Source organism: Schistocerca serialis, chromosome 4 (genome assembly GCF_023864345.2).
Source record: "Schistocerca serialis cubense isolate TAMUIC-IGC-003099 chromosome 4, iqSchSeri2.2, whole genome shotgun sequence".
Lineage (NCBI taxonomy): Eukaryota > Metazoa > Arthropoda > Insecta > Orthoptera > Acrididae > Schistocerca > Schistocerca serialis.
The window spans coordinates 835,452,860-835,473,742 of record NC_064641.1 but is presented as its reverse complement, the minus strand read 5'-3'; the positions used below and the strand labels follow the sequence as shown (position 1 = coordinate 835,473,742).

At 38.0% G+C, this 20,883-nt stretch overlaps 1 protein-coding gene across 1 annotated transcript in view; it reads left to right on the top strand.

Moving 5' to 3' along the window:
* The first annotated feature begins 2,793 nt into the window (after positions 1–2,793).
* The window catches only part of LOC126473453 (cytoplasmic dynein 2 light intermediate chain 1), a 96,944-nt gene continuing 78,854 nt past the window's right edge, over positions 2,794–20,883 (top strand). The window contains exons 1-4 of the mRNA XM_050100511.1: positions 2,794–2,875; positions 8,367–8,478; positions 13,017–13,118; positions 13,233–13,496. Of these exons, the coding sequence (XP_049956468.1) occupies positions 2,865–2,875; positions 8,367–8,478; positions 13,017–13,118; positions 13,233–13,496 (489 nt within the window). The 5' untranslated portion in view covers positions 2,794–2,864. The remainder of the gene's footprint in view (positions 2,876–8,366; positions 8,479–13,016; positions 13,119–13,232; positions 13,497–20,883) is intronic.

Genomic DNA, 20,883 nt, shown 5'->3' with positions numbered 1-20,883 from the left:
GAGAGCGTGGTCAGTAGTAGGAATAACTATGTATAACCGAAACTCACATGTGTTCGTGTGTTGATCCAATCAACATAAATTCACTGTGAGTGTATGAATCATTGTTGTAATGTTTATGTGATTGGATCATAAATAACTCCCAATAAACTGGATGAAGTTGTATAAATAACATTCCTTCAACAGGTCCTTCTACTGTTCCTAGAAGAAGCACCACTGTGAATCCATCAGCTTTTTATTTGGAGGGAATGAGACCACTTATACCAGTCGTCACATAGTACCCCATTATGTAGGCTGCATCCGACTTTAACCCTCTCGCATTACTGATGTCAAAGTTGGCAGTATCACTTCATCAGTGGAATTTCCTGTTTGTCATATTCATCAAAGTGGATTTGAACAGCCAATCTGTGCCATTTCTTCAACATTGGTCTTTTTTATTCCTTCCTCCTTTCATTAATTTATTACACTGGATTAATGATATGTCTTTGTCTGTACGAACTGAGATTTCTGAATATTTACTGGTAGCACAGATAATTCATATTATCTAATAACATTCACTGTGCATACCCATGCAGCAGGCTATCACACCAAATATCTAGAAGTAGATTTAGGATAGCTAGTGCTAAAAGATTGTGTATAATTCATCTTCGACATCTGTTAAATCTCACTGCTATAATAATGACAGTACAGGGAGCATAGTTGGTATACTGCCTTCTTCCCCAGCGAGGGGCATAGGAGGGTGGCTTCCTGTCCCCCCCCCCCCCCCCCCCAAATAAGTCTTTCCAAACCAAACTCTCATCCACGACAGACAGATGTATCAGTTCAGTTTGAGACAGTCACAGTATGCAGTGGATAATGATTAGTAGCTAGCGTGCGGAGCATTTGTTGTGAAATGATGAAACTGTTTTGTTATTTGGCATGAATGTGATACAAGTTCATAGCTCATATCCTCTAGTACGTAGTCAGTTTGAGGTTGTGATGGGTGGACACAGAGCTCATATGAAAAGGCACTTACACATAACCATCCACTTTGTTGGACGAGATTTGCTTAGTATGTATGAGTGGCAAATCGGATCCAACAAAGTGACCAGCCTTGGTGGCAGTTCTGACTGCTGGCAGTAACATCAAAGAGCTTGTACCTCCTCTCCTAGTGTGGACACTGGGTCGAGTATTCATTGGCTCAGAAGCAATTTGCAGTGTCTGCTGAACGCGTATTTATTGTGATTAAAAATGTTGGAGTATTGGGTGGAATATGGATAAGACATTAACACTGATGGAGTTTTGTCGTCACTGGGAATGTTAAAATGTTTAGGGAACCCCATGTACTGCAATTGCAAAAGCAAATTCAGCAGCTTATATACTTGGAGGGAAATATGTCAACTGTTAGAAAATAATGTGCATGATGTGAAAAAGCAAATTGAGTCTATATTGATATCTTTTTTCTGCAGGTACAACTCTCCTAAAAGAAATGTCATCTTTGATAATTTAAGACCTCCACAATTCCGTAATAACTCGAAATCTGTAGCGTTTATTGCTTAAGACTATGAGTCCCACTTCAATGTGATATTAATTTTGCCCCACCACACTGCTCCCTTCATTTTCAAAGAGAGATCGTCTACCAGCGTTGTTTCTTCTCGTTATTCCAAATCCAGCGCTTATCTTCTCGCAGTAAAATGAATGCTTCACGTGCAACGGCTGCTAAAAGTCTCTTTTTTCCTTATAATATCTACCACTGAAAATTTAATTAATACATTACTTTATGACAGTAACGAAGTGGGAGTAACCTCGACAACTTATCAGAGCCAACTGCGATCCTACATGGCCGAATCCCTTGGCCCCTGTGCCTTTGTTTGGTGAGGACGAGATTGAGAGGCCGAACGCAAATGCGTTGGCGGCCCAGGTTCGGCACAATCCATTGCCTATCGTTTCTTGGCCTTCATTGGCCCAGCGCGTACGCGCCTGAAGGAAGGCAAACGTTAAAATTGAAAAATTGAGAATTTCTTTTGGTGCTATTAACACGCCGGCATTCAACCGTGCCGCAGAATGACGTCCATATATGTGTCCGATGATCATCACACAAATAAACAATTGACAGTAATTCAGAGCTACGAAAAAAATATATACCCAGATAAATAACTTACTCCCTGGTGTTCTGCAGACTTGCTTCCATTTTATGTCCAATATTTCGAAAATCGACTCAACCGTCTTCTTCAGGTTCTGTGAATTTTGGTGTTACATGTACTCTAGAAGAAGACGGCTGGGTAGGTCGACGAAATATTAAGCGTAAAATGGAAACAACTCGGCAGAACACCCCGAAGCACGCAATCACCAATCAAACGCTCCGATAAAACCTGAGGAATTACAACATAAGTAAATAATTCATTTGCACCGCTCTGTGAGTCCTAAATCAGTGACACATTCAATGTTTCTGGAATTCCATTGACATGTGGCAAATCATATATAACGCAATAGATAGTTCTGAAATTACAAAATCTGTTCAACTGTGAGTAAATTGTAAAAGCAATGCAATCGTAATTATTATATGAACATGCGTTTAGCATAATATTCATGTTAATAATTGTTTGCGTTAAAATCTTTTCGGTATATTTTATGCAGACTGCTGAATTGGCAAACGATTACGGCAATAATTTTCCTCTCCTGTAGAAATACAGTTTTGAGCTTCCTTTCATTTATAGCTGCTTTTCAATTGAAATAAAAGTCTACTGTTACAGACGTCACAAGAATTTCCCTCGACACAGTGGTCAGTTGTGTTGCTTGTTGCTAAGCAACGAGCAATATTATACGTGCTACACAGCAACGAAGCGGTTTGTTTCTGGTCGTTAACGCTGCTATTAAAATGTTCAACGATGAAGAAAAGGTACTGACATTACATTAATATTTACTGCTGTCAGTTTCACTTGAAAATTAGCGTGAAAAATTGCAATTAACCAGAGAAGTACTATACCAGCTTCCCAATAGTAGGTGAAGCAGGTGTCAAAAATTTTTGCCATTGAAATGAACATAATCAAATAAAAGTGTTTGGTCCAAAAAACGCAAAAATACAAACTGAATACTAATAGCTGTTGGTTGGACGAGATTAATTGCATCCGTTGTAAATTACCGTTACGTGGGCTTTATATAATTACGAAAATTGATATAAATCGGAAGATTGCAAATGTATTGTGTCAGTGTCTGTACCTATATTGTAGTTCACGTTTGTAACGTCTTAGGTGACTTCTAGTGTATCCACGATATTTAAAAAAAAAAAAAAAAAAAAAAAAAAAAAAATCAATCATTGATTCATATTCAGTTGAGAGCAAATGTTCGACTCACTTTGCAACTGTAATCTACTGATTGTTGAAATTTTTTTTATTGTACTTATCAGTGAAGATTCGGTATTGTACCCTACGTGATAAAATGTAGCAAATATGGGGAGGCTATAAGAATAAAACTAGGATTTCAAACTTTTACAATTTTTAAATTCATTTGCACAACAGATAAAACAAAAACGTTCTATATGTTTTTCGTCGTGTATTAACGCAGGTAGCAGCATTAATGCGACTGGAGAGCAATAAGATACGGTTGTAGGGCATGGGCTATCTACCAAAAAAACATATCACACAAAACGTGAACTTTTATGTTAGATGTAATGTAAAGTACTGTTTAGTTCGTAGGCGTCCATCTTCAAACATGAAAGTGAACTGAATAAATAACTCGTAAATTCATAGCCCAATGAAAACTGACAGAAAAAAGTAGTCTAATACTTTTAGTTGCGTACATCGTGAAAGATCTCATGTTTGAGCAAATGCAAAATGAATCAGGAAAAATGGTAAAGCGGCAGAATGGCATTTGAATAAGCCATCCCGAAGTAGTGGGAAATAGACGAAGAAGACCGAACAGTGTACGAAATTTTTCGTTAGATACAAAACGTATGTGGAGAGCAAGGGAAGATCTGCCTTCGGGCAGAACACACAGTAGTTGTCCTAATCGTTACAGTAATTTGCAACGTAATTAAGTAACGCATTCTAGTTGTTCCATTGACAGTACCACATGTTACCTAGAACTTTTTTCCTTAAAAGAATGTTGGTTTTTCCATAATGATTGCCGCATAAATTCATGGAAGTAATTTTAATGTTCTTCCAATCACCGACGGAAAATTCGGTTAATATTAAACTCATCTAGGCACTGAAAACTGAAGCATCAACAAATTAATATGATCTTCAAAAACCATTTTAATTGATGTTTTGTACCTAGAGGTATTTCTCTATGTATTGAGACAAAGAGGAAAATTGTAGCACAGTTTGCATACTTTGTGTCAGTTGCTTGGTAGGAAATATCTAGGACACATGTATTGTATGCAGAAAAGCAAGTTGCAAGAATTGTCAGTTGCTGAAGCCATTTCAAGTATCATAACATTTTTTTGCTCATCCAAGTATACTTACTGTTTATTAATTATTACAAATAAACATTGTGATACACAGAATCTTTGTGCATAATATAAAAAGTTTGACAAAAGAACCTTCAAGCCACTTACCATGAAATATATGATATGATGATGTCTGCTGTATTTTCCCCATTGAATTTTGCTTTCTTCTTTGGAGTCGATAGTATAGTTGTGTATTTTTGGATAAAAGTCTTTAAAATCCTACCAATAGATTTGAGGCTGGGATATGACAGCATTTCTACTTGATTCTATAATACCAAATTTTGATAATGCGCGTGCTTTTTTCTGTTACAGACTCTGCAAATAGTAATTGTAATTTTTCTGTTGATGGCATCATACAGCTTAAATATGCCAGTGACTTTGGCTTAATCTCAGATGAAAGCTCTGTGTGTCTTGTGAATACCATATGTGGTTAAAAGTTTGTCATATGATTTTGAACAAATTGTCTAGCCTAACCTCATTCTACCATGGATGTGAAAATATTTATTTGCATATGTGCCCTGCATCACAGCACTGTAGTTATAAAAGTGTGATATGTACACTGTACTGTATGCTGTACATCATTCATTCACGTTAATATTAAAATACATTACAAACAAGAACTGTATTTATCATTTTTAGCAGCAAGTTGTAAAATATCACTTGATATTATTCTACCACAGAACAGTACCAGCGTTCAGTTCTGCTTAGCAATGCAAAACAGCTCAGACAACTTGTCGAAATGGCTTGTTGAACAATTATTATATCAGTTAGTGTGAGGCAGTGATGATTTCTGTAGAAAAGTTTCATTGTCATTATCCCACAATGAGCTTTAAAAAATATGATTAAAATGTAGAGAGGAGTTCATATTGATCTGATAAAATGAACATCATGTTTATAAAAGGCCAGTATCATTTACTTATGTGGATCAGGAAACAAACATTTTTGTAACACTAACAGGTAATAAACCACCAGCAGGCAGTACCTTATGCTCAGTGCAACAGCTGGGGACATTTTAATGCAGTTATGAAGACTTAATTGGAGAGTCATTGTTTTAGGAGACTCATTGCTGATTTATTGCCTGGTAATACTGATTGATACCACAAAGAAAAGATAACGCCAAGCTTTGGAGTATTTGCCACATTAAAATTCTCTACAAGGATTGAAAGGCATAATGCAATAGTCATCGATAATTTGTTCTTAGACCCAAAAACCTGCAGTGATTTAGCTATAAAACCGATAGTCAGTGGTCAATCTTACCATGATGATCAAATGTTAACAATAAAAAAGGAATCAGACCCGTTATAGTCTAGTCAATGAATGATGATGGTTCACGCAGCTCGAGACACAGACGGCAATTGCATTGTTGCCAGTTCCAAGCAATGGTTGTGGTAAGTGCATAAACATGCTCTGTGCTGAAGAAAATGTGTATACCATAAATTATGTCTATCTGTGCAGAATTTGTCGCTTACGACCACTATGAAATGTGACAACTGGGAACATATGGAAGTAAAATACACTAAATAACTTGCTACAATCATATTTAATGCTCACATTGGCTATGAAATACATAGTAGAGCACTTGGAACATTACCGGACATTCATTGGTTGTCGGAGAATGCGTGACATACACAGATGAGCCAAAACATTATGACCGCCTGCTTAATTGTTTGTCCATCTTTGGAATGAAATACATCACTGATTCTGCATATCAGGGAGCTGACAGTTTGTTGGTATGTTTGTGGAGGTATGTGGTATTAGATGTCGACACACAGGTTGTGTAATTTGAGTAAATAACGGTCCACTAATTTTTTTGTATGCCGTGATGGTGCCCAATAGTGGCCCCAGATGGGTTCCATAGGATTTACATCAGGTGAATTTGATCACTGAGACACCAACACAAATTCGCTATAGTGCTCCTCAAACAAATGTAGCATGATTCTGGCTCTGAGACACGGCAGCTATACTCTTGAAAGATGACATTGTTGGGGAAGACATCAAGCATGAAAGGATGCAGGTGGTTCGTAGCTGTCAGCATGTCTTTGATTACTACTTCAGATCTCATGCAGATGTGGGAGAATGTCCCCCATAGCACAATAATGCTTCCACCAGACTGGGTCTGTGGCATGCCGCACATTTCAGGCTGCTGTTCACCTCTATAACTGTGTGTATGGAGACGACCAGCAACCTAGTGTAGCAAAAATGTGATTCATCCAAAGAGATGATGTGTTTCTATTGATCGATGGTCGAATCCCAATGTTCCCATGCCCACTACAATCGAAATTGGTGTTGTCATTGGGTCAACATATGAACATGTAGGGGTGGTCTGCTGCAGAGCTCCATGTTCAACAATGTATGATGAATGTGTGCTCTGAAACACTTGTGCATGCAGCCAGCATTGTGCTCTTTTGGCAGAGATGCCACAAATCAACATCTACCCTACTTTACAGAGAAGACAATCCTCCGAACCCCATGTTCTGTGAAAAGTTGTGGACATCCAACCATCTAGCACCTATTGGTATCTTCACAGTCCTTCTATCTCTTTCCATAAATGGTCACAACAGTAGCACGGGAACATTCAACCAGCTTCACCATTTTCAAGATACTCGTTCACAGGCCCTGCGAAATAATAATCTGCCGTTTGTCAAAGTCACTTATCTCAGCCCATATCATTGCTTGTGTGACCCCCCATCCATGTCTGCTCTGCTTGTATAATTTTGTTACCATGTCGTATTGCATAATCATAAACAGTGACATGATAACAGTTTTTGCAGTAAGGTTACAGGAAGAACATTGGGTTAAATTTATAAAGACGTCACTGTAGACATTTATTTTAACTCTTTCTTGAACATATTCATACAGTACTTTCAGTCTGTTTTCACCTATAACTAGGAATTGTAAAACTGAACAGATACAAGAGTAAAGGATGATTATCTTGTGTAAGGAACAGAGAGCTGTACATAATTCAGAGGATTAGTTGTTGTCCAGAGCTGGAACTCCATTATTGATACCACCAGTATCGTAAAATTCCCCGTTATATCATTCAAAATAATGAAACAGTTTCTGAGAATAAACATAAACAATTTGGAATATTATTAAATAAGTTACAAACAGAAATATTGCTCAAAATGAAATCAAACTTAGAGAAAACGACCCTGGACAAATGTGGATACATTCAAATGATTGGTCACAAAACTGAATGATGTGAAATATTCATCTTGGTATGTACAACAATTTTCAGATTATTTGATTTGATGTATTGGAGATGCCAAGTTTTACAATAAGAAACATTTTTAAGAGAAATACAGAAGTTGATTCATTTGTTCAAACAGTAAAGCTGCCCCCAAGAAATTCTTCAGTAGGATAATAACACTATTCGACATTCCACCAGAAAAGTAAAGAGCAATCTTTTCAATGAACCAAGCTCCATCTTAAATATATTACTGCCTTTTGTGTTATCATAAATTTTTTACCCCATATATGTTTGGATGCAAAGTTTTAAGTGATGCATTGGATGACAGAGAGAGAGAGAGAGAGAGAGAGAGAGTAATACCCAGAAGCAATTACTGTAATTGTTAGTGTGAGCAGATTAGCACAACTCGTAACTTGTTTTTAGTTAAGAGAAGTTACCTGTAATAACTGCTTCTGCCTTTTAATGTACAAGTAATTAAACATCTCTGGAGCCTTTCCCTCCAATAAGGATGTAGAGAACACAGTGAGTGAATAAAAAATATTCTTTTATAATTCTGGGACATACACCATATCATTGCTACAATTACTGTAGGAAGAACGTAATGAATTAAATGTTTTATCTATTTCTAAATGTGACAGGAAGAGTATCAGCCACTTTCAACTTACTGCAACATACAGGGTGTGGATTTTGACACAAGTATTTGCATGATTTGTTATTAATTAATTTGATTTATTCTCTGTCATGGTTTTTCAGCAGTGAAAGCCTGCTTGAAATAGCACAACGACTCTGCAAAGAGAAAAAGCAGTTACCAGCAGCAACTGAATCAAAAGAATGCTCCCTTTTGTTCATGGGAAATAAAGGAGTGGCAAGTATCCCATTTGTTTTACTTCCAATTAAACTTCTTTGTAGTGAATTGTGATTTCAACCCTCCACATAAGAGATAAACTACACAAATAAGACACTCTAGTAGCAACAATATCATGAAAAGCATAGACGGCTACTGTTACTCACCATATAGGGGAGATGTTGAGTTACAGACAGGCACAACTAAGAGATAGCTACACATTTAAGCCTTTGGCCAAAAGGCTTTCTTTCGAAGTAGAAAACGCACACACAGTCACACAACTCATGCACATATGACTACAGTTTCTAGCTGCTGTGGTCAACCTACCAGTGGCCAGAGACTGTTGTACTTGTGCGTGTGAGTTGTGTGAATTTGCATGTTTTTTCTACTTTGAAAGAAAGCTGAAAGATGTTTTGGCTTTTATTTAAAATGTATATGCAGTGAGCATTATAATATAGTACATGAGTTTTAGTTTAGTTGTAGAGTTAAAACAATTTACATCTTATGTTTTACATGAAACAAAATGATAATTATGGTTAATTTTCTCTTTACATATCACAGAAATTAGATGTAAGTACTATTTAATTTTATGTGAAAATCAAGAATGGAGTAGTTTTAAGTCTTGAAGTAAAGTATCCTCAACGTGAAGGTTGTTTTGAACCTCACATTACTTGCTCATAGTTTTATTGGAGAAGTTGTGCCCTTACTTTCCTGATACCTCTGAACTGACACATGTAGTCAGTTATAGAGGGATCCAGTGAGCGAACAAATGACACTATGAAAGACCTACATGTTCAAAAACATAGAATTCTAACTGTGATTCTTGCTTTGTCTCTCTTTCAGTGTCATTACTGGTGTTCAGTTTTGTATGTTCATTTATAATAAACGAAACTTTCCTTTAAATGCTTATGTCTGTGAGTAAGAAATCCTTCTCTTTTTATCGAAAAAGCATTTTTCATGGGATTTTGAAATATTACATGATATTTTTTTATTTTAGAAAATGCTAATCAAAGTTAGTCTTGCTTGAATGATGGGAAAAAGGCAGACTACAAATTTAAATGTCCAGGGTTCAATTCTCAGTGAGTCCTAGGCCTTTTTTTCTGTCATTTATTGCTTCTTTCATCTTGGGAAAAGATTTGCCAATTTTAAAAATGACAAGTTGCACTGCAATTTGGAGTGTACATGAAACTGTAGATATTCCTGTAACTGGCTGGGTAAGTCAGTTCTAAGATCAAATGAAGCAAAAGTGTACCACCTCCTATAGGACTATGACTAGTGCAGTGTTCTAACCAACCATCTGCTTGGGGGCAGCTTTTTCTTTTTAGTTCCTCCATCAGGAGAAAGAGGAAAATGGGGGAGAAAGAGGAAAATGGGACAAAAAGTGAGACCTCCAGGAGCTAGAGTGAAAGAAAAATATGTTGATAAGACACAAGGAGTCATCAAGATATCAGAAGTAACAGTTATCTGTCAGTAGAGATTCAATTCACAGAGTACATAATAGTGTTTTGCCAGATGCCATAACTGCTCAAAAGTTTCTTATTGTTCTTTCAGTTTTTTCCCTCTCGTTTCTTTATGAGAAAACATGAAACACCGCAAATTTACTGTGTGCTGCATCTCATATTATGTACACTTTATCCAATATTTATTGGTTATGAGGACATGTGTGGTTATATAAATATGAGGGTTGGAACTTAAATAGTGGCAACTACAGGGTTATTACAAATGATTGAAGCGATTTCACAGCTCTACAATAACTTAATTATTTGAGATATTTTCACAATGCTTTGCACACACACATACAAAAACTCAAAAAGTTTTTTTAGGCATTCACAAATGTTCGATATGCGCCCCTTTATTGATTAGGCAGACATCAAGCCGATAATCGAGTTGCTCCCACACTCAGCACAGCATGTCCCCATCAATGAGTTCGAAAGCATCGTTGATGCGAGCTCACAGTTCTGGCACGTTTCTCGGTAGAGGAGGTTTAAACACTGAATCTTTCACATAATTCCACAAAAAGAAATCGCACGGGGTTAAGTCGGGAGAGCGTGGAGGCCGTGACATGAATTGCTGATCGTGATCTCCACCACGACCGATCCACCGGTTTTCCAATCTCCTGTTTAAGAAATGCCGAACATCATGATGGAAGTGCGGTGGTGCACCATCCTGTTGAAAGATGAAGTCAGCGCTGTCGGTCTCCAGTTGTGGCATGAGCCAATTTCCGCGGGCTACACGTGAAACTTGCCCGCAGGCGTTCAACCGTTTCTTTGCTCACTGCGGGCCGACCTGTTGATTTCCCCTTACAGAGGCATCCAGAAGCTTTAAACTGCGCATACCATCGCCGAATGGAGTTAGCAGTTGGTGGATCTTTGTTGAACTTCGTCCTGAAGTGTCGTTGCACTGTTATGACTGACTGATGTGAGAGCATTTCAAGCACGACATACGCTTTCTCGGCTCCTGTCGCCATTTTGTCTCACTGCGCTCTCGAGCACTCTGGCAGCAGAAACCTGAAGTGCGGCTTTAGCCGAACAAAACTTTATGAGTTTTTCTACGTATCTGTAGTGTGTCGTGACCATATGTCAGTGAATGGAGCTACAGTGAATTTATGAAATCGCTCCAATCATTTGTAATAGCTCTGTATTTATTCACAACTGATACAAAAGAGTTAATGTTTGCACCTGTTACTGTCCTTCAAAGTAGTCATCAGCGTTGTGTAGAACCCACTGCCAGCTATGTGGAAGGCATTGTATACCGTTAGCAGAGCCTGTTCTGTTGATGGTGCAAATGGAGCGGTCTACTGCCTGTTGAATCTCGGGAACAGTTCTGAAGCGAATGCTGTGAAGGGGTTCCTTCATCTTCGGAATCAAATCAAAGTCACAAGGGTTTAAGTCCGGGGAGTATGGTGGATGGAACAGTACTTCCCAGTCCCATCAACCAAACAAAGCAGCCACAGCTTGCGCTGTATGTGCCCACACATTGTTGTGCAAAATGTTGGGTGGGTTGCACAGGAAGTGTCGCCGCTTCTTTTGTAAAGCTGGTCACAGGTGATGCTCCAAAAACGAACAGTAATACTGTGCATTGATGGGCTGCCATGTAGGAATATAATGCATTAGGATAACACCATCACAGTCGTACACGAGAATCACCATAATGTTAGACCGCACCATTCGCACCATCAACAGAACAAGCTCTGCTAACGGTATTTTATGCATTCCACATTGCTGTTAGTGGGTCCTGCACAATGCTGGTGACTACTTTGAAGGACAGTAACAGGTGCAAACATGTATCTCTTTTCTATCAGTGGTGAATAAATAGTTGCCACTATTTAAGTTCCAGCCCTCGTATGTTTATTCCCCATACAGAAAAGGGTTTCTACTACCAAGTGGCAGGAATTCATGTTCTTTTTGTAAAATAACCTGATATAATATTTTCTTATTTCTGAATATTACTGTCCCCTTTGCTTTTGAGGATTCGTAATGGATCACAAATACTTTGTAACAAAGTGCTTTAATTAATTATTTGAAGCACCACATAAAAATACTCTTTTTTAGTCCTCTTCTAGTCTTACATTTTGAAGTCAGCAGTCTTGTGATCTAGTCTGGCCCATCCCAATGCTCCCTCTTCCCACCTTTCAGTTATCAGGCTTGTAACAAATTTGTTGAAAATTTCCATCATTTTCTATCTTGTGAGCTTGTGATAATCTATAGCTATGTAGACAAAACATTTTTCATCCTGATCTTGGTTTACATTTACAATTTGTTTACCGTTAAAAGGCCCCTTCCAGCACCATTCCTTACTACATGCCCAACTAACTTGTCTCTACTTTTGGTAATTAACTTCTTGCCTCAACAGCCAAGTGAGGTAATGCAGTGGTTCAGCCACTGAAGTCTGATTCTGGAGGAGTGCACCAAAGATCTCCATCTGACCATCCAGATTTATGTATTCAGTGATTTCTCTTAAAAAAATATTACTTGAAGCAAATGCTGGGGTGGTTACATCTGCCTGAACTTTCTCTGTCTGTTTATTCTTGTCCCTTTCCTTTTTTCTCTTTACTCTCCCTTCCCCTCACACCTCTCTTGACCCTGACCTTCCATCCGATCACTTTTATTTTCACCCCGCCCTCTCAGTCCAAGATAATCATTTAGCCCTGCCAGGTCATAGTGTTGGGACAATGTAACTAGTGTGTGTGTGTGTGTGTGTGTATGTGTGTGTGTGTGTGGAAGAGGGCGAGGGGGGGGGGGGGAGTTTGTGGTCAGCAAGTCCACCTGTGTGTGCCTGTTGTATACAATCTGGAGAATAACACGGTTTTGAAAGCTGAGTTGCAATGTTTAACCTGTTCTTACGTCCCTGTACCAGGCCTTTGCCATAAGATGAGCGTTTGCAGTGATTAATTTTGTTATACATATTCTGTTCAAAATTGTATATTGTCATGCAAAGATTATAATACAATGTTATCAATAGTATACATTACTGGTGTACTAGTACTTTTGGTATGTTGATTCCAAATGAAAAAGATCAATGTATATCTTCGTATTAATATTTAATTTTTTCTCTTGAAGGGAAAAACATCATTAATATACCGATTTCTTGACAGAAATGAAACTGCAAAACCAACATTGGCACTTGAATATGCTTATGGGCGGAAATCGGGGAAAAGCTTGGTAAGAAAAATTGGTATTTGTTTCCATTTAGATTTGTATGTTTCAGAAGCCTTTAATGTAACATCTAAATGTTTACAAATTGACAGTGTGTTTCTAAAACAATTACGTTCCTAGGTAAAGGATGTGTGCCACATCTGGGAACTGGGTGGTGGAACTCTTTTTTCAGGACTTCTTCAGGCACCTCTTGCATCATGTCAATCTCATGGCTTAAAAAATTTGACAGTAGTGCTCATGCTTGATTTGTCATTACCAAAACAACTTTGGCTGACACTTGAAACACTTATCCAAGCCCTGTTGTCTGCCTTAAGAAGACAAACTGGCAGTCACCTTCAAGAGCTCCAGGAAGAAGCTTGGCTTCGAGTGGGGAAAGACCACCAGGTTAGTCGCAGTGGAGGACATGTTGTCCCCATACTCATGTACACCAGTACATAAATTCTGGTAGAATATTATAACATCATGTCAAGAATAGAGCATTAAGTTTCTAATTTCATTCATTTTCAATGGAAGATTTAGAAATTTATTCAAAATGTTCTCCTTAATCAGTTCCCGCTGATGTAAATTATCATATTGAAATATACTCATAAGAAATCCAATACTACACTTGTGAAATATCTGTTGTGTCGCTGCAGGCAGACTGAGTTTTGAGCATGATTATGCAAGTGACATTCAAATGAAAATGAGACAGACTCCAAAGTAATCATCATGACTGCTAGTACATTTATTCAATGTGCGACAAGATGGTCAACACCTTCACGGAAAAATGTTTGCAGTCATCTGTGGGGCGATGATTGTACCCAGGTGTGCTTCTTTTCATCCGAAGGAAATTGATGGCCATGGGTGTCTTTCCCCAGGGCTCCAAAAATGTAGAAATTGCATGGGGAGAGATGGGACTGTGTAGAGGATATGTAAGGGCTTTCCAGTATAGGTGAAGCAGCATTGGCAACATGTGTAGCACTGAAGGGAAAACATATGTGGTCAATGATTTCCTTCAGACAAAGAGGTGCACACCTGGATACACTCATGGTTCCCTAGGTAGCCACAAACATTTTTCCATAAAGGCATTGACTGTCTTGTCTCACAGTGGGATAAAAGTATTTACATTTATGGTGATGATAAATTTATTAACAGTTATGCGGATTACTTTTGAAATAATAAACAGTTTACTTACTTTTTGGCATCTGTCTCATTTTCATTTGAGTGCCCCTTATATTGCAAGCTGCTATTATTTACTGCAGTACCAAAGGAGAGAATTTTTCCCCTGAAGAACAATACAGGGATACTGTTTAAGTTTCTTATTATCAAAAGACTGGGTTAGTACAGATTTTCTAATATGTGAATTCTTTTGATCACTGGATAAGTAGGATAGTTTTGCTTGGATAGAAGCTTCATCTGTACTTATTATAAATGAGGCAGGTGTTAATTCATCAAGTTCAAACCAACAGCTATAACTGTATGTGAAAGATTCATGTTTTAAGCTCTTTGATTTTGACAGTAATTTGCAAAGAAGACTTTTGTCATATTTATTCCATTTATTCAATGAGGAGTATTGCTATGAGTTCAGGAGTCTGGAAGACTTTGTCCAGTAACTCAGCCCACCTCCCACTTTTAGTATTAGGTTAGCAGTTGCATTCAACTGCATACTACTGTCCTCCATCTAGAAGCTCCAAAAAAATGTACCAATCCACAAAAGTAGCAGTGACATATAGGTTTGTCTGGAAAGTAATGTGTCACAGTTAAAAAAAAATGTAATGATGTGAAAGGATTCTCCCAACCTCCTCGAAACATCTTGTGCCACCCATTCGATGGCAGTCTGGAAAGGCAATCATGCCTGAATTCTTCTTTAAGCATTCAGAAAATTTCCAGCAGCATCTTGTTGGGCTTCAGGTGAAACTTTATCCCATCGCATTGCTCTAAAGTTTTTTCTAGCATATGTTCAGTACAACCACTATACAGAGTTTCGTGGAAGAAGCCTTCATAAACCTCCAAGAACACAGAGATAATCGAGCAACCTACCCCTGGAAAGATAAGAGTTGTCCCCCAACCCCTCCTCCCCAACTGATCCAACCACTCTACAATGTCACATCACAAAAAATGTGACACATTACTTTCCGTACACACCCTGTATTATGGAAACTGAAGTTAAATATCATTTGCACTGTAGCTACTCTGACATACCATATGACTTACATGCACACAAGTTGTACTGTAACTTCGTTATGAGAAATTCTGTCCCATCACAGTACTGACATGTGTGAAGTAACAAAGAAGTACATTGTTGGAATTCAAAGAGTCCTTGCGTTGCTGTGGGGATTTGGGATTGAAATTCTAGAACAGAGACAACACACTGTATTATGTGGGTGAGTTTTGTAAATGCCACTATTATTCTCAGGTGGTGAGAAAAGCTGATTGATGTGGGAATCCAAATTACAGGAAAATAAAGAACAAATACCTAATTGCAAAACACACCGTAGTGACAAAAATGGAGTACCACTAAACACAATTCACTAAGTCACACACTGTTCTTTGGATCCTATATGCACTGAGTTATACATATTAGGACATCTATCTGAGCAACTGAAATATTGCATTTCATTTTCATTTCATTTTATTATCTTCGCATAAATCATTTACATGATGTAGGAATTGTCACAACAAAGTTATCATACAAGTGCTACAAACATAATAATGGAATATCACTATCAAGGCATTTTTAAAAGCACAAATTTAGACATATAAATTCAAAATTTTGACAATAAATTTACACACCATCAAAGTACCTATCTATGTCATAGAAAGTTTTGCTTAAAGGGTAATTTTTAAGCTCAGTCTTAAATTTTACTTCATCTATTATTTCCTTCATGTGTACTGGCAGAGCATTGTAAAGTTTTATTCCAAAATAACTTACATGCTTTTGGGTTTGTGTTGTCGTTACCCTTTCTACCTACAAATTCTTATGACTTCTTGTATTATAATTGTGGTAGTCCTCATTTGTACATAGATTTTTCATATGTGCTCTTGTACACAGAATTCTTTTAAGTATATACAGTGATGGTATTGTGAGTATTTATAGTTGTTTGAAAAGGGGCCTATAATGAATTCTTGGAGAATTATGTGTTATGATTTGTATAGCTCTTTTCTGAAATTTGAAGATATCTATTAAGTGTGATTTAGTTTTACCCCAGAACACTATACTATAAGACATGATGGACTGGAAGTAAGCTAAATACACTAGTCTAGTACAGTATGTGCTGCATACTTTACATAATATCCTCAATGCAAAACATGCCGAATTGAGCCTGTGGGATAAATACTTGAGATGGTCTTTCCAGCTTAAGTTTTGATCAATGTGCATGCCCAAAGATTTCATGGATTGCACACTCTCTATCTCCTTATCAATTAGTTTTAACTGGAGGTCCATATCTTGGGTTGCTTTGCCATACTGTATATAATTTCTTTTACTTAGATTAAGTGTTAACTCCTCCCCCATGAACCATAGACCTTGCCTTTGGTGGGGAGGCTTGCGTGCCTCAGCGATACAGATAGCCGTACCGTAGGTGCAACCACAGCGGAGAGGTATCTGTTGAGAGGCCAGACAAATGTATGGTTCCTGAAGAGGGGCAGCAGCCTTTTCAGTAGTTGCAGGGGCAACAGTCTGGATGATTGACTGATCTGGCCTTTTAACACTAACCAAAATGGCCTTGCTGTGCTGGTACTGCGAACAGCTGAAAGCAAGGGGAAACTACGGCCGTAATTTTTCCCGAGGGCATGCAGCTTTACTGTATGGATAAATGATGATGGCGTCCTCTTGGGTAAAATATTCTGGAAGTAAAATAGTCACCCATTCAGATCTCCGGGCGGGGACTACTCAGGAGGACGTCGTTATCAGGATTATGAAAACTGGTGTTCTACGGATCAGAGCGTGGAATGTCAGATCCCTTAATCGGGCAGGTAGGTTAGAAAATTTAAAAAGGGAAATGGATAGGTTAAAGTTAGCTATAGTGGGAATTAGTGAAGTTCGGTGGCAGGAGGAACAAGACTTTTGATCAGGTGAATACAGGGTTATAAATACAAAATCAAATAGGGGTAATGCAGGAGTAGGTTTAATAATGAACAAAACAATAGGAATGCAGGTAAGCTACTGCAAACAGCACAGTGAACGCATTGTTGTGGCCAAGATAGATACGAAGCCCATGCCTACAACAGTAGTACAAGTCTATATGAAGGGAGATGAAAATTTAATAGTCATGGGTGATTGGAATTCGATAGTAGGAAAAGGAAGAGAAGGAAACGTAGTAGATGAATATGGATTTGGGGTAAGAAATGAAAGAGGAAGCTGCCTGGTGGAATTTTGCACAGAGCATAATTTAATCATCGCTAACACTTGGTTCAAGAATCATAAAAGAAGGTTGTATACCTGGAAGAAGCTTGGAGGTACTGACAGTTTCAGATAGATTATATAATGGTAAGACAGAGATTTAGGAACCAGGTTTTAAATTGTAAGACATTTCCAGGGGCAGATGTGGACTCTGACCACAATCTATTGGTTATGAACTGCAGATTAAAACTGAAGAAACTGAAAAAAAGGTGGGGATTTAAGGATATGGGACCTGGATAAACTGACTAAACCAGAGGTTGTACAGAGTTTCAGGGAGAGCATAAGGGAACAATTGACAAGAATGGGGGAAACAAATACAGTAGAAGAAGAATGGATAGCTTTGAGGGATGAAGTAGTGAAGGCAGCAGAGGATTATGTAGGTAAAAAGACGAGGGCTAGTAGAAATCCTTGAGTGACAGAAGAAATATTGAATTTAATTGATGAAAGGAGAAAATATGTAAATATGCAGTAAATGAAACAGGCAAAAAGGAATACAAACATCTCAAAAATGAGATTGACAGGAAGTGCAAAATGGCTAAGCAGGCATGGCTAGAGGACAAATGTGAGGATGTAGAGGCTTATCTCACTAGGGGTCAGATAGATACTGCCTACAGGAAAATTAAAGAGACCTTTGGAGAAAAGAGAACCACTTGTATGAATATCAAGAGCTCAGAGGAAATCCAGTTCTAAGCAAAGAAGGGAAAGCAGAAAGGTGGAAGGAGTATATAGAGGGTCTATACAAGGGCAATGTTATAGAAATGGAAGAGGATGTAGATGAAGATGAAATGGGAGATATGATACTGCGTGAAGAGTTTGATAGAGCACTGAAAGACCTAAGTCGAAACAAGGGCCCGGGAGTAGACACCATTCCATTAGAACTACTGACAGTCTCGGGAGAGCCAGTCCTGACAAAACTCTACCATCTGGTGAGCAAAATGTATGAGACAGGCAAAATACCCTCAGACTTCAAGAAGAATATAATAATTCCAATCCCAAAGAAAGCAGGTGTTGACAGATGTGAAAATCACCGAACTATCAGTTTAATAAGTCACGGATGCAAAATACTAACATGAATTCTTTACAGATGAATGGAAAAACTGGTAGAACCCGACCTCAGGGAAGATCAGTTTGGATTCAGTAGAAATATGGGAACACGTGAGGCAATACTGACCCTACGACCTATTTTAGAAGCTAGATTAAGAAAAAGCAAACCTACGTTTCTAGCATTTGTAGACTTAGAGAAAGCTTTTGACAATGTTGACTGGAATACTCTCTTTGAAATTCTGAGGGTGGCAGGGATAAAATACAGGGAGCGAAAGGCTATTTACAATTTGTACAGAAACCAGATGGCAGTTATGAGGTTCGAGGGACATGCAAGGGAAGCAGTGGTTGGGAAGGGAGTGAGACAGGGTTGTAGCCTCTCCCCAATGTTGTTCAATCTGTATATTGAGCAAGCAGTAAAGGAAACAAAAAAAAAAAAAAAAAAAAAAAAATTCAGAGTAGGTATTAAAATCCATGGAGAAGAAATAAAAACTTTAAGTTTCGCCAATGACATTGTAATTCTGTCAGAGACAGCAAAGGACTTGGAAGAGCAGTTGAATGGAATGGACAGTGTCTTGAAAGGAGGATATAAGATGAACATCATCAAAAGCAAAACGAAGATAATGGAATGTAGTCGAATTAAGTCGGGTGATGCAGAGGGAATTAGATTAGGAAATGAGACGCTGAAAGTAGTAAAGGAGTTTTGCTATTTGGGGAGTGAAATAACTGATGATGGTCGAAGTAGACTGGCAATGGCAAGGAAAGCGTTTCTGAAGAAGAGAAATTTGTTAACATCGAGTATAGATTTAAGTGTCAGGAAGTCGTTTCTGAAAGTATTTGTATGGAGCGTAGCCATGTATGGAAGTGAAACATGGACGATAACTAGTTTGGACAAGAAGAGAATAGAAGCTTTCGAAATGTGGTGCGACAGAAGAATGCTGAAGGTTAGATGAGTAGATCACATAACTAATGAGGAGGTACTGAATAGGATTGGGGAGGGGGAGAAGAGGAGTTTGTGGCACAACTTGACTAGAAGAAGGGATTGGTTGGTAGGACATATTCTGAGGCATCAAGGGATCCCCAATTTAGTATTGGAGGGCAGCATGGAGGGTAAAAATCGTAGAGGGAGACCAAGAGATGAATACACTAAGCAGATTCAGAAGGATGTAGGCTGCAGTAGGTACTGGGAGATGAAGAAACTTGCACAGGATAGAGTAGCATGGAGAGCTGCATCAAACCAGTCTCAGGACTGAAGACCACAACAACAGCAACTAGTGTCAATTCATTAGCATTAAACCATTGTTGTATATATTTCAGGACTATGTCAGCTGTGGTGGTTAATGATTTTTTATCATCACTTATAATTACGCTCGTGTCATCTGCGAACAACATTGTTTTGGTAGAAATATTTGAATTTTTTATGTCATTTATATAAATTAAGAATAGTAAAGGACCAAGAACACTGCCCTGTGAGACTCCTAGTTCCAGTGTCTTTGCATCTGAAACCTACTTGATTTTCTGATTTTTATGTTCTGTGATGATTTCTACCACCCGAGTTCTATCTTAAAGTAAGATTCAAACCATTGCCTTGCAACTCCCCTTACACCTGTTGCCTCCATCTTGTTTAACAGAATTTGGTGGTTTACTGCATCAAAAGCTTTAGATAGATCTGAGTTAATTCCATTACACATGTTTTAGTATTGAGATTCCTGACAATCTCTTCAGTGTATGCGTGGATAGCCAATTCTGTGCTGTGGCCTGAGCAAAAGCCATGTTGATTGCAGTTCAGAAGTTTGTAAGCATGTAAGTAATATATGAGTCTGGCTTTCATTAGTTTCTCTAGAATTTTGAAAAATGATTGGAGAAGGGATATTAGTGCATAATTTTCTACCTTGTGTTGATCTCCTTTTTTTAAACAGAGGTCTAACCTTAGAAAGTTTCAACCTCTGAGGAAACATACCTTCACTGAAAGACAAATTGGCAATATGTACCAGGGGCTTTATAATTTGTTGGGCAACTTTTTTTATTATTGACACAGGCACTTCATCCTCACCTGCAGACATTTTTGATTTTAGGCCCTTTATCACCTTTAATATTTCACTATCATTTGTGGGAGTTAACAACATACTACTCTTTACTTTTGGGGCTGTTAATTTCTCATGTTTCGTAAAGTTTTTACTTAATGGCACAGGTACACTTAAAAAGTAATTGTTTATGTAATTCATCTTTTAATTCAATATTTTCACTATTTTTGACTATTATTTCCTGATCCTTGGGGCCTTTACCTATTTCCCTTTTCACAATTTCTCAAGTAGTTCTTGATTTATTACCTGATTTTCTTATTAATTT